This window comes from Rhinatrema bivittatum, chromosome 8 (assembly GCF_901001135.1).
Source record: "Rhinatrema bivittatum chromosome 8, aRhiBiv1.1, whole genome shotgun sequence".
Classification (NCBI taxonomy): domain Eukaryota; kingdom Metazoa; phylum Chordata; class Amphibia; order Gymnophiona; family Rhinatrematidae; genus Rhinatrema; species Rhinatrema bivittatum.
The window spans coordinates 155,068,297-155,082,503 of record NC_042622.1 but is presented as its reverse complement, the minus strand read 5'-3'; the positions used below and the strand labels follow the sequence as shown (position 1 = coordinate 155,082,503).

General features: G+C 44.8%; 1 protein-coding gene across 2 annotated transcripts in view; it reads right to left on the bottom strand.

The window, feature by feature from the left end:
- Positions 1-14,207, bottom strand: part of SLC29A2 (solute carrier family 29 member 2) — a 71,015-nt gene that overhangs the window by 24,650 nt on the left and 32,158 nt on the right. For both annotated transcript variants that reach the window (XM_029612877.1, XM_029612876.1), the window contains exon 5: positions 1,956-2,095. In XM_029612877.1, coding sequence (XP_029468737.1) covers positions 1,956-2,095 — 140 coding nt within the window. The remainder of the gene's footprint in view (positions 1-1,955; positions 2,096-14,207) is intronic.

Genomic DNA, 14,207 nt, shown 5'->3' with positions numbered 1-14,207 from the left:
TAAGAGTCTAGCTGCGGCATTTTTAATAGTTGTAGTTTTTTTTAGAAGACAGTTGGGAACTCTGAGTTAAAAGTAAGTTACAGTAGTCTAAGTTTGAGAAGATGAGGCTCTGCAGGACCATGCGGAAGTCTGCATGAGTCAGCAATGGTTTCAGTCTCTGTAGCAAGCGCAGTTTGGCATATTCTGATCTGATTAATTTATTTATGTGCTTTTCCATTATTAGGTTCTCGTCAAGCTGTATACCTAAGTCATGTAATGCTGAAGTTATTCATGTCAAGTGTTTGAGGAGTCACTGTAGGTAGATTTCTTCTCAACAGAATGATTTCAGTTTTATTAATGTTTAGAGTTAGTTTAAGTTTGGATAGTTCATGTTGTATAGCCTTCATGTGTGTCGCTAGAGTTCATTTTGCATTTTCAGTAGATCTGGTGCATGGTATAAAGAACTGAATGTCGTCAGTGTATAAGTAGAAGGTGATTCCTAGATCAGTTAGAAGCTTACACGGAGGAAGCATATAGATGTTGAATAGAGTTGCCGAGAAAGCTGAACCCTGGGGGACTCCTGCATCAATCAGGAATCATTAGTGAGGTTATAAAGATCTGAATGGGCACATTTCACTGTATGTTTAAAAGTTTGCATCAACATGCATGTTGATGAACTTTGGAATTTTTGGCTGTTTTTCTAGCCAACGATGATTAAACAAGTTTTTAGCCTATAAGGCTTTGTGGACTCGTTGCCAAAGGTTATGAACTGGCAATTTTAATTCCTTGTCAGAACTTTATAGTTTAAGGTGGTTTGCTATTTGTCTCACATATATTTATTTTTTAGATATGTGTGAAATTTTCTATGGAAACTTCAATGGGCTTATAAAATAAGTTGATTTTTATCTGCAATTTAAAATTTGATAAAAAACTGGTATTTTCAGCCAGACCTATGATTATACAATCTAGATGTCTTACATCAAAATGTCTTTCACACAGGCTGATTCAGTACGGTGCGCTCAGGCCGAGCGCACCATTAGCTCCCGTTTGAGTGCGCGTATTCCACGCGCTATTATTACCCCTTATACAGTTAAGGGTAGTGATCTCCAAGCCTTCTGTTAAGGGTAGTTACCCCTCTGCACGCTTTTCTTATTTCTGTTCTCTGCTGTTATTACCCCTTATACAGTAAGGGGTAATAGCGCGTGGAAAACGTGCAGCCAAACCCCCGAAACTAATAGCGCCCTCAACATGCATGTTGATGAGCCTATTAGTTAGTCCCGCGCGATACAGAAAGTAAAATGTGCAGCCAAACCGCTCATTTTACTCTCAGAAATTAACGCCTGCCCAAAGGCAGGCGTTAATTTTGGCTGGCACCAGGCAAGTGTACAGAAAAGCAGAAAAAACTGCTTTTCATAGCGATATTAAGTCGGATATTAATATCATAGCGATATTAAGTCGGAGGCCCCAAAAATAAAAAAAAAAAAAAAAAAATCTGCCTACGGGTTGGAAGACGGACACTCAATTTTGCCGGTGTCTGTTTTCCGAACCCGTGGTTGTCAGCGGGTTTGACAACCGACGCTGGTAAAATTAAGCATCGGCTGTCAAACCCGCTGACAGCCGCCACTTCTGCCAATAAGCTTCTGCCTCCTTTTTACCGCGGGCCCTCATTTGCACAGAGAATCGCATACCCAGGAGAATGGCCTGGGCATGCGTCGGGAGAGCGGGCGCTCGCCTCGGAGTGCCGGCCCTCCCGCGCATTTTACTGAATCGGCCCGACACTAATTATATGCATGGTCAGCGTTACCAATGCTATATGATGGCCATGCCTTTCTTCTAACCTTGTACTCTCAGATGTAATTGTTCGTCTTTGTAGAGTGACTATGTAATGTAATGTGAGCTGGCTCTAGGTCATAAGGGACAGGCTGAGCCACTACTGGTTTTGCCCCAGTTTATATCTCTGGGACTTCCTCACTCACAGTTAATGAACCAGATGGTCACCATGGTGATTGAGAAGAAGGTCTGAGGGCTCATGTCTACTTTCACCAAGGTGGCTGTGAAGACAAACAAGGCCAGGATTCCCACCATGCTGCCCACAATCCGTGTGCGGTCAGAGATCCTGCAATGAGATTGGGGTGGGAGAGGGAGAGAAATAAATAACATACATGCAAATGGATTTGCATTCAAGCGCATGTGTGGCGCTGGTCTGACAGAGCTCCTTGTGGAAACCAGCAGCGGATGTCAGGGGGGGGAATCTGAAACACAAAGGTACTTTGCAGCCTCAAGTAAAAATTCTTATCTATTTTTTTTTCTTTCTATTAACTCCTCAGTCAGGAGCTGTCCGGCTTGGGCATGACCAGGGCCACCTGCTAGATAGTGAAATTCTCAGCTCGGCAGTTGCTGCACAGAATCTTCCCCAGCTGTACATATAAACATGGAGAAACCAGAAGAAATGAAAGTGAGTCAAGCCTACCCCCTCTATTAAGCATTATAAGTCAAAGTAAATTAGCCATGCTAAATGGAACAGTGGCAGAGAGAGCCACGAGAAGCTGAAAAGTGAAGCAGACTGCACATGTTCTGCCATCGCCAAAGACAAAATCAGGATGGGATCGGCCCTGTTGTTTTTTGGAGTTAAAAGAAAGAAAACTGACAACTAGGGATATTTCTCTTCTGTTATACTCCTTAAACAATCAAGGCCACTGGGGTGGGTTGATGGCAGCCTGAAGAACTCATCCACCAAAGCTCAGGCCTCAATTTCGTAGTGTTTGGAAAAGGTTTGAATGGAGCCTCGGGCGGCTGCACAGCAGATCTCCTCCACAGAGGCATGAGCATATTCTCTGAAAATGGAGGCACTACTGCCAGTGGGTCTCGTGAGGCTAAGGGGCCCTGCCTGATTCAGACTTCAGATTAAATCAGCAGAGAATGAGGCAGACACAGGTAAGAAATACTGCTCTTGGACTCTTCCTGTCCATGGGAGGCGATCATGCAGTGGGGAAGGTGTTAAGCGGAAGATTATGTTAAGAGGATACCAGTGGTACTATAGGCCCACAAAACCATCAGGAAGGATTTTGCTGCTAGCAGGCAGCATACTAGTTTTTTTAAAAGCTGGACCTGCCTGCTGCAGCTGGAAGTTGTTGGCATCCAGAGGTGTAGGGCCAAGGGTGGTCACCCCAAATCTCTATTCCCTCCCCCAAGATGGCTCTGCTTACTAGGGCCAAACAAGATTTTCAGTCTTTCTGAAGATATTTGTCTTTTCCAAATAAAGCTTTATTGCTCTCTTAACATCCATTCAGGGAAACAGTGAGGTCAATATTCAAAACCATTTAGCTGGATCCCTCACAACTTTAGAATATTGCCCTCCAGCTAAGATTTAGCCAAATAAGAAAGCAGCATGTTAGGGCCTTCTGGAGCAGGACTGATTTAGCTGAATAACGTAGCCGGCTAACTCCGATATTTCACATAGAAATTATGGCAGAAAAGGACCAAATGGTCCATTCAGTCTGCCTAGCAAGCTTCTTAAGGTAGTAACTGCTGCTCTGTGCAGGTTACTCCCATATTTCTCTTAAGGGTAGTAACTGTCACCGTGTGTGTTTATCCTCAAGCCTTATAATAACCCATAAAAACTGCAGCTAGCAACATTTTTTACTGGCTGATGAGCTTTCTTAAAAATTCAGAAAGTGCTGCTCGATGTGCGTTGCTTATGGTTTGGGCATAGAAGCAGTCCTATGCTTTTTCCCTTATGTCTGCATATCAGTACCCGGACTGTAGAAGTCATGCCCTCTTGGTTGTTGTCTGTATCCTATTCCCCTTTTCCCCTGCCGCTGAAGTGGGGAGCAATGTTGCAGTTGCATTAGAATCATCAAGGCATATTAGTTAAGGGTAGTGATCTCCAAGCCTTCTGTTAAGGGTAGTTACCCCTCTGCATGCTTTTCTTATTTCCGTTCTCTGCCTTTAGAGATCCACAGTGTTTATTTCGTGCCTCTTTGAATTATTTGACTGTTTTCGTCTTCACCACCTCCACTGGAAGGGCATTCCAGGCATCCACCATCCTCTGTGAAGAAATATTTCCTAACATTGGTTCTGGGTCAATTTCCCTGGAGTTTCATTTCGTGACTCCTGCTTCTATTGTTTTCTTTCCAATGGAAAAGGTTCAAAATCCATGCATCATTAAAACCTTTCACGTATCTGAAGGTCTGTATCATATCACCCCTGTACCTCTACTCTTCCAAGTGTATACATATTTAGATCCTCCAGCCTTTCCTCATATGTCTTCCGATACAGACCCCACACCATTTTGGTAGCCCTTCTTTGGACCGGACTCCAGAACTGAACACTGTAATCCAAGTGAGACCTCACCAAGGACCTGTACAAGGGCATTATCACCTCCTTTTTCTTACTGGTTATTCCTCTTTCTATGTAGCCCAGCATTCTTCTGGCTTTAGCTATCGCCTTGTCACATTGCTTTGCCATCTTCAAATATCCAGATATTATTACTCCAAGATCCCTCTCTTGGTCCATGCACATCAGTCTATCACGCTCCATCACATACAATTCTTTTAGATTACTGCACCCCAAATGCATGACTGCACTTCTTGGCATTGAATCCAAACTGCCAAATCTTTGACCACTCTTCAAGCTTTCTTAAAATCTCTTTTCATTCTCTCTGCTCCTTCCTGCATGTCCACTCTGTTGCAGATGGGAAAATTGGTTCTTACCTGCTAATTTTCGATCCTGTAGTACCATGGATCAGTCCAGACCATGGGTTGAGCCTCCTGTCCAGCAGATGGAGACAGACCAAAACTGAAAGGGTATCCTATATCAGGACAGAGCCTACCCTGCATCCCTTCAGTATAAAGTACTTTCAAAGCAGATATAACTCCCCAAAGATCAAGCAAGTAACAAGAAAACTGAGAAATTGAAATAATTGAACAACTAAACAATTGAAAGAATTCTGTATGAACAACGCTCTTGCATAAAGATTTATTCTCATTGTCATCTGTTAGATGCTTCTGGTGCCTTTAATCACAATAAGCTTACCACACATCACCTGCCATTACATAAACCCCCACTGTTTAACTAAAAATTGAGTAACTAAGAATTTGCTACATGACTTGGAATCTATTTCTCGGAATATGTCTCATGCCCATCGATTTTGTACTTTGACTCGGCTAATTATGTAATTAGCTTTTGTAAATAGTTGTGATTTTACTGATTTTGCTGTATCTATTTATTGATATCACGGACGCTCGCGGCATAGTCAGCTCTATACCCTATCCCACTTTTAACCACCTTGTTCTCAGTTACATGTAAGGGCCCTGCCCAAAAGTTAACCTGTTTTTTCAATGTTATATGTAAGGGTTCTGCCCATTTGTTCCTTTTTAACTGTAAACCGATGCGATGTGTAAACGGTCATCGGTATAAAAGAAACTTTAAATAAATAAATAAATAAATAAATAAGACAAAATTCAGGTATCCGAAAACCTGTAAAGGAAGAAAACTTCAAGCGGACGGAACAGATCTAGCTTGGGAGGGTGTCTGGACTGATCCGTGGTACTAGAGGAACGAAAATTAGCAAGTAAGAACCAATTTTCCTTTCCCTGTACATACCCGGATCAGTCCAGCCCGTGGGATGTACCAAAGCTTCTCTAAACAGGGTGGGACCGAGACAGTCCCGTTCAAAGAACCTGCCGCCCGAAGGAGCCAAAATCTGTAGCCTGTACATCGAGGCGGTAATGACAAGCAAAGGTATGCAGAGATTTCCAAGTAGCTGCCCTGCATTTTTCCTGCGGAGACACCGAATGACTCTCCGCCCAAGAAGTGGCTTGAGAACGTAAGGAGTGGGCCTTTAGGCCTTCCGGAACCGGTCGACCCTTACAGATGTAGGCCGACACAATAGCCTCCTTTAGCCACTGTGGAATAGTGGTCTTCGAAGCCTTATTTCCCTTATTTGGGCCACTCCATAGGACAAGAAGATGATCCGAGACCTGAAACTCATTCGTCACCTGGAGGTAACGGAGCAAAACCCGTTTCACATCCAGGCAGCGCAGATCACCCTCCGATGTGCTTGCGATGTCTTCAGAAGAAAAAGCTGCAAGCTCTACTGACTGATGTGAAAAGAAGACACGACTTTTGGCAAGAAAGAGGGTACCATCTTGAGAGACACCCCTGAATCAGAAAAATGTAGGAAAGGTTTCCTGCACAACAAAGCTTGAAGCTCCAAAACTCTTCTGGCAGAACAAATGGACACCAGGAAAACAGTTTTGAAGGTCAAATCCTTAAGTGTAGCCCTCCGTAGAGGTTCGAAGGGAGCTTCGCAGAGAACCCGAAGGACCAAGTTAAGACTCCACGAGGAACAAGTAGCCCGTACCAGCGGCTTCAAATGTTTGGCCCCCTTGAGGAGGTGAACGACATCCGGATGAGCCGCCACTGAGTAACCATCAATGTTGCCTAAGAGGGAGCCGAGAGCAGAGACCTGCACCCGCGAGGAACTGAAAGACAAACCTTTGGAGAGACCGTTCTGGAGGAAAGAAAGGATCTGGGAAACCGGAGCTTTACGGGCCGACACTCCCGAAGCGGCACACGCATTCTCGAATACCTTCCAGACCCGGATATAAGCGAGAGAGGTAGCCGGCTTCCGGGCTCTCAAAAGCGTGGATATAACTTCTTCCTTATATCCCTTCTTTCTCAACCTCTGCCGATCAAAAGCCAGGTTGCTAGACAAAAGCGATCCGCCTGATTGAAAAATACGGTACCCCGCTGAAGAAGGTGGGGGAGATGACTGAGGCGGAGAGGGCCGTCCGTCACAAGTTTACCAGATCCGCGAACCACGGTCTGCGAGGCCACTCTGGAGCCACTAGAATGACGGGACCCTGATGGAGTTCGATTCTTCTGAGCACTTTGCCCACCAGTGACAAAGGAGGGGACACGTATAGGAGAACGTCTAGAGGCCAGGGAAGGACCAGCGCATCCACTCCTTCCGCGCAGTGTTCCCTTCTGTGGCTGAAGAACCAAGGCGCCTTCGCATTGTTCATTGTGGCCATCAGATCCAAGTGTGGGGGACCCCACCTGCGGACAATCAGATTCATCGCCCTGTCTGACAACTCCCACTCGCCGGGATCTAATCTCTGGCGACTGAGGAAATCGGCTTGAACATTCTCTTTCCCCGCAATGTGGGACGTTGCAAGGCACTCTAGGTGACACTCCACCCAAGCGAAGAGCTTGGGTGGAGTGTCACCTAGAGTGCCTTGCGAAGAGCTTGCTGGCTTCCAGAGCCACCAGGCAACTCCTGGTGCCTCCCTGTTGACTGATGTAGGCCACCGTGGTGGAGTTGTCCGAGAGAATCCGCACCGCCTTGCGATGGAGTAAGGGGAGGAAGGCCTTGAGAGCCAGGCGTACTGCTCGAGCTTCCAATCAGTTGATGTGCCAGCGAGATTGGACTGGAGACCAGTAGCCTTGAGTAGACTGGGTCTGGCACACCGCTCCTCAGCCGGAGAGACTGGCGTCCGTCTTGACAACGATCCACTGCGGCGTCTGAAGGGACACCCCCTTCAGGAGGCGGGCAGGTGAGAGCCACCATTGTAGCTCAGCGACGGTAAACTTGGTTAGCGGGAGAGGCGTCCGAAACTGCTCCGACACCGGCTTCCAGCAGGACAGCAAATGTGCATTAGGACATTTAACTTGTGAGGATTCATAGAGGGAATAAGTGCAAGGGCGAGGAGATTATCTGTCCGAAAAAGCCTGGCTGAAAAGCCAGGTTTTCAGTTTCTTTTTGAAGACCAAAGGGCAGGGTTCTTCGCGGAGGTCTGGCGGGAGAGAGTTCCAAAGTGGAGGAATATACTATATAATCTTTTATTGCTCCATACTAGGCCCCAGCCTCCTATGTATCCAAATTCACTTTTTTACACCAGGTCTGGTGTTATTTGGCTAACTTGAGATGTACCTGAGAGCAGGTCTAAAGGTTATCTGTAAACATGTATCCCAAATAACTTTAGCCTTAACCCCTTTAACCCCCCCTGACCCCAACGCTAACTCTCCCATCTTCCTGGTGCCTTCAATCTAAAAGTTCTTCAGCCTGGATCCACTGTGAGCAGAGCCCTGTGGGGGAGATACGATGGAAGCAATGCTAGAAGCAATATGTTGGAAGTGTACGCTTCTGGCGTATCTCCCCTAGAAATGGCAGATGTGCAGGGCTCTGGGACCACAATCTGGGCTGAATAACTTCCAGTCTGAAGGTACAAGGAGGGTGGGAAGGAGGCCACAATTATGAAAAATGTAGCTAGACCTGGGAGTGGGCAGGAGGGCAGACACCAGCTCTTTTATTTCTATCTTTATGGAGATAGAGAGGGTTGGGGGAAGTCTGTAGGCTTAAGCATATGAGGGTCCAGTAGGATATAGACAGTAAATGGGCCACTAGGCCTGCAATCCTTTTTTTAAACCCTACAGTTTGGCATGGAAATGGCTATATTCTTAGCTGGATATCTTTAAACTGAGGATACTCAGTGGGACGTTTATTCCCAGATAACTTATCTGGCTAACTTTAGCCAGATAGGTTATCTGTTTTCTGGGTTTTTGAATATTGGTTTCCTTGGGACAAGAAGTTAAGGACAACAACTTCATGGCTGATATAAAAACTAGCATTTATGGTAGGAATAAACTGGAAATGATGTGCAACATCTGTATCCTTGAAATACTGAAGAAATGGTGAAGTGGATAACAAGGCTTTAAGTTCACAATTCTCCTGATTTAGCAAATGGCCACCAAGAAAAATCACCTTCAAATCCTCAAAGCGTTGATTACTAAATTGAGGTCCCAGACTGGAACAAAGAAGCGAGGAATCTTAATGTATCTGAGTGAGAGGCAATGGATTGTCCCCTCAATGGAGATGGTAGTAACTTGAACCATCAATGTGCAAAAACTAAGGTCCCTATTAAGACCCCTGGACAAGAAGTCAAGTATATGTTGCATGGAGCTTGCCATGGTTTACTGAATGAATAAGCTTAGCATGACTATTATTTTAAGCAGATTATACATGTTTTAATAAATAAAAAAAATGGAGCTCCTTTATCAGTACACCTGATGTGTGGGTGGCCCAGGGCTCTACTGCAGGCTTGACTTGTGATAAAGAGCTGTGAAGAGGAAGCTAAACACTTTTTGATGTCACACAATGTCATTATTTTTGTTCTAAGTTTTTTGATCATACAGTATCTTTATAATTACTTAGAAGTATTCTATGGCATTTATATTTCAGTTTTGTGTTTTGCCTTTCCAAGATAGGCAAACACAGAAGACAGAAGGGAAGATGCTAGATAAAATTGCTGTATAAGCTAGAAAGTTATTTGGCCACAGTATTACAAAGTTATGTTTAGAATACACCAAGGTCGTACTGGCATTTCAGCCTAGTGGCAGGCCCATAGACAAAATTTGCATACACAGCGAGAGTGAATTTATATGGTCATTTGAATTGTTTATAATAAATGGCCAGTCACAGAAATATTTTGACAACTGTGTAACCCAGTTATCAGTTTAGGGGTTGGAAATGTCCGAATTGCAAATCCTATATAATGCCTTATGATTAGTAAAGTCATCTGAGAGAGCGCTCCCTACTGATGTCTTGTGTGACTCCACAGCTGTTGACTCTAAAGGGTAGATTTTAAAACATGCGTGTGTGCGTCCATGTATGCACGCTACCCGGCACGCACAAGGGGAGGGGGGGGGCGTAAAATTTAGTAAATTCACGCAACAACGAGATCAGGGCTCCCTCAGTTCCCTCTCAGTCTGCTCCAATTTAGGAGCGAACTGGGAGGGAACTTTCCTACCCCCTACCCTAACCTCCCTTCCCCTCTCCTCCCCACCCCCCTTTTTTTTCACCTTTTATTCGGCAAGTTACTTCAGGACCCGACTTGAAGTAACTTGCAAGCACTGACACAGCGAGGAATGGTGCTGTCCTGGCCTGCCCCACCCCCGGGACTGCCCCTTCAAAGAGGCCTGGCTCTTGTGCGTGTAACAGGAGTTACGCACGCGGCTGGGCCTCTTCTAAAATGCACGCAGCATGCACAAGGCCTGGCCACTCACATAACCCCCATTTTTTTACGCGCAGGTTTTTGTTTGTTTTTTTTAAATCAGCCCATGTTTATTTGTTTGATCCACAACACATCACAGAGCAAGGTGCCCTTCCGGCAGAATAATAAGATGATAGTGGAAGGCCCCTTTCGAATATCCCTTACACCTCAACATTTGGCATGCACCTTCAAAGCATAAATCTCAAAAACTCCAGATCTGGATGTGGAACAGGTCCTTGGCTAAGCAGATCTGATCTTCAAAAGAAATGATCTCCCATCATTGCCCATGGAGGAAAACTATACAAAAGAAATCCCTTCCAAGGCTAAGCCATGGCATCCACTGCAATGGCCTTATCATCCTTGAACCAACTGCAGTACCTTAGAAGCGTTTTATTGAACCTTGAAGACTAAAGATCAATGACTGGCAAGCCCCAATAGAAGCAAATCTGGTCAAAACATTTGGTCTCGAGTTTCCATTCTCCTGGATTGAAGGAACTTACACTTAGCCAGTCTAATCATCCTAATAACTTGACCAGATGGCAGTCACCCCATTTCAGTACCTAGGAATTCTCTGGCATCATCTGTACGTGTCTTGTCATACATGCCCTGCTCTTTCAGGAAGCCAACAGTGATCATATCACTTTACTTGTACTCTATTCCCTGAAGTCTAGTACGGAAAGCTTTCATCTCCAGATGATTCAAGTGCAATTTCTGTTCAATCTGGACAACTGATGACTGGTAGTATTTACATCAGTGGTCACATATCCACTTCAGCTCATTCTTTACTGAAACTTGCACAGGACAGTCCACCAGGTCAGCGACTTGATAACTTCAGGGCTCAGAGGCTCCTGATACAATCAGACTGAAATGTCAATGACACCCCAATACAGGTACACAAACAAATCCTGGACCTATATAGGGAGGCTACGAGTGCTGTTGCAATCTTCACAAAACCCCTGGTAGTCATGGTGAATCCAAAAGTCAGGTAGATGTACTGAAAATTCAAGTCCCCTACACAAAAATGATGAATCTTTTCAAGATCCTTCACTATCGGTATGACAAGCAATGCATCCTACTGGTAGAATTTCTTCGTGGAAAGGCTGGTGGGTACATGGAACAGCCTCCTAAAGGAGGTGGTGGAGTCAGAAATGGTAGCAAGAGTTTGAGAAAGCCTGGGATATACACAAAGGATCCAAGATGGGCCAGAAAATACCAAATCCCTTAGGGATGAAAATAAAAATGGGATATACCCCCAGAAATCTTTCCCAGGAAAGCACTAGATTGCTCATATTTCCTCCAGTTGTTGGGTAGTCTGCAATAAGACAGATATTTTTATTGAGTCTTGAGGAGTTCTTACTCAAAATGGAGGGTGAAGAGACTAAAATTATCAGGTGAGATGCACCTGACAACATTCAGGACCCACTGGTCTGGCACAGATTTGTTCGATACCTGAAAATATTTCTTCAGTCTTCCTCCTCACCACCATGGCATCAGGGTTTGTCTCTTGCATTGGGCCCAATCTGGTGCCCTCATGACCTCTAGGTTGTTCAAATGCTTGGAGGGTTTGGAAGAACCTGCTCTGAATGAACAAAGATGGCCAAGTCCTGTGAAAAGACTGATTTCTGTTTTATCGGTCCTGAGGGAGATCAGGTTTCTTTCCTTCAGTAAAATTAATGCACGTTTTTCCAAACATGATCCAAATAAGGAAGAATCTTTAAAGTCAGTCCCTAGAGGAAACATCAGCTGACCAGTTTCTGAGCCACAGAGTCCTCCTAGTGGCCACTGCAGATGCCACGGATTTAGCAATCAGTGAAATCACATTAAATGCCAGGTCAGCTAATTGCTTAGTAGCTAGGGATAGTCTTGCCAAAGACAACAGAGGTCAGATCTTTGTCTTCTTTAGCTTTTCTTTCCTGCATCTTTTAACCAGGGGATTAGGGCCCTGGAAAACCAGTTTCTATAAACTTCAGATTGCAAAATGCTACTCCTGGCCTCACAATCCCTGTGCAAGATGGATTCAATGCAACTGACTAGAGGGTCCTTGTAGGAGAACCACCCCTTTGGCTGGAATGGTGATCTTCTTGGCTATCCCCCAGAACAGCAGATTGTACCACAGATGCTGTGATTCATTGCTCCAGAAATGAACCACAGCATTAGAAATGAACCTGAGGATATCCACCTGGATGAGCCCATTTCTACTTACGGTATTTAATTCCTGACTGGCAGGGTTTCCCTCCCCTCTTTTTAGGATTATCAAAGGATAATAGGTCTTAGCCAACTCTGGATCCTGAAGCTGCACAGAAGCTACCTGCTCCATGGCCCACCTGAATTGCTGCTCTAGGAAAAAAAAGTAAGCTCTTTCCAACTCCTTCATCGACTCTGACCCAAATCCATCAGATTCTCTCTGAAGTAGAGATCTGAGGGAAAGACCCCACTGTGAATCCTCAGAGACCTGAAAGGACTCAGATAGAGAGCTAGAGAGCTTATGTTTAACAGAATCCAGAGCAGAAGCAGGTTGAAGACCCCAGCAAGCACAGACACAGGGCCTAAACTTCCTGCATTGTGACAAAATTTACTGGTTTAAGTAGCAAATCCAAGCAGGGTCAGGGTTGTCAGCTGAGGCTGGACCTCAAAGGTCCAGAGGAACGAGGTCCTGCAAACTCTGAACCCAAGTTCTTTGAGTTATTTATTTATTTAGAATTTTTATATACCGACATTCTCGATACACATATCAAATCAAGTCGGTTTCCATTAAAACAAAAAAGTCGCTGTTAAGGCGTTACATTAACAAGGTGACTGAACAATAGAACGTAAATGTTAAATAGTAATAAATGAATCATCGAACAGTGTTAAAAGACATAACAGAATAAATAGGGTGAAATGAAATAAAAGTAATACAAGGAACAGTAAAATGAAATAAAAGTAGAAGTAATACATGGAACAGTGAACAAATGTTCATGGGCATAAAATGTTCATGGGCATAAAATGGAATAAAAGTTAGAAGGCATTACCTCACAGGATGGGCAGACGGAACCCACTGCAGTGGCACAAGCCAACCATGGCATTCAGTGCACTGGAAGCTTCTTTTGAAGACCTTTCTACCATTGGGCAGGGATGGGGGGGGGGGGGGGGGGGGGAGCGGAGGGAGCATGGCAATTGCTATAGGAGTTGAGTCCTTTCATCATATTTTTCTGTACTCAGATAAATTTCCAAGTTTACTTGAGATAAACCAATCAGAGGCCACTGAAGACATCTGCACTCCCACAGCTGGATGGATAGTCTACAGTTCCCTTCAGTCCTTCTTGAGCAAGAGGGGGGTCCTGCAGCTCCAAGTGCAGGGCATATAAAAAGAAAAGGATAAAAAAGGAAGAGTATTCTGCACATTTACAACAATCCTCAGAGACCGCCCTGTCACCTCAGTGATGACTCTGTGCTTTAGGTGGTCCCAGAGTGGTAGACCTCCACCTTCACCTGGATCCATTCACCTGCCTGCGGCCTCCCAGGAGGTCGCCATGAGTAGGACTCACCTCCAAGAATGGCAGTGCCCTGGACCACCAGCACCAATCTGTGTGTGAAAGTGAATCCAACAGTGCCTCCTTGCTCAAAGACCCTGCCTGACTGCCATTTGTCATCTACAACCGTGATAAGACTACCATCAAAGAAAACCGCATAAGGAAGAAGAAAAAAATATAGGATGCCAGTGCAGCAGCTTAGTCTGTCCCCTACCAAACTCGATCAAACTCCTGCTGGAAGATTCTGTGCAGCAGCTATACGTGTCACTTTCTAGTAGACCACAACAGTGGCCCCGATCAACTGGCTTCCTGTTGAACAGAGGATTAGCTTCTAGTTGATGACAGTTTTTAAAGCCCTTCAAGAGGATGGACTAGTTTCCTTATCCAGAAGATTGACTAGATACATTCCTGTGAGAGCAAAGGTCTTCTTCAGGTACCCACCACTAAAACAGCTCAACTGCAGGAAACCTGTATCAGGGCATTCTTAGTTACCGGCCCCAGCCTCTGGAATAAGCTGCCATTTGAATTACGGGACATTACTAATCTTAAACTCTTCAGGAGAAAGCTGAGGACTCACTGTTTTCTGTTAGCCTTCTCATGAACTAGTCTGTTTTATTCCACATTCTTTCCTGCTGTTTTTAAGCATTTTTATACCACAATT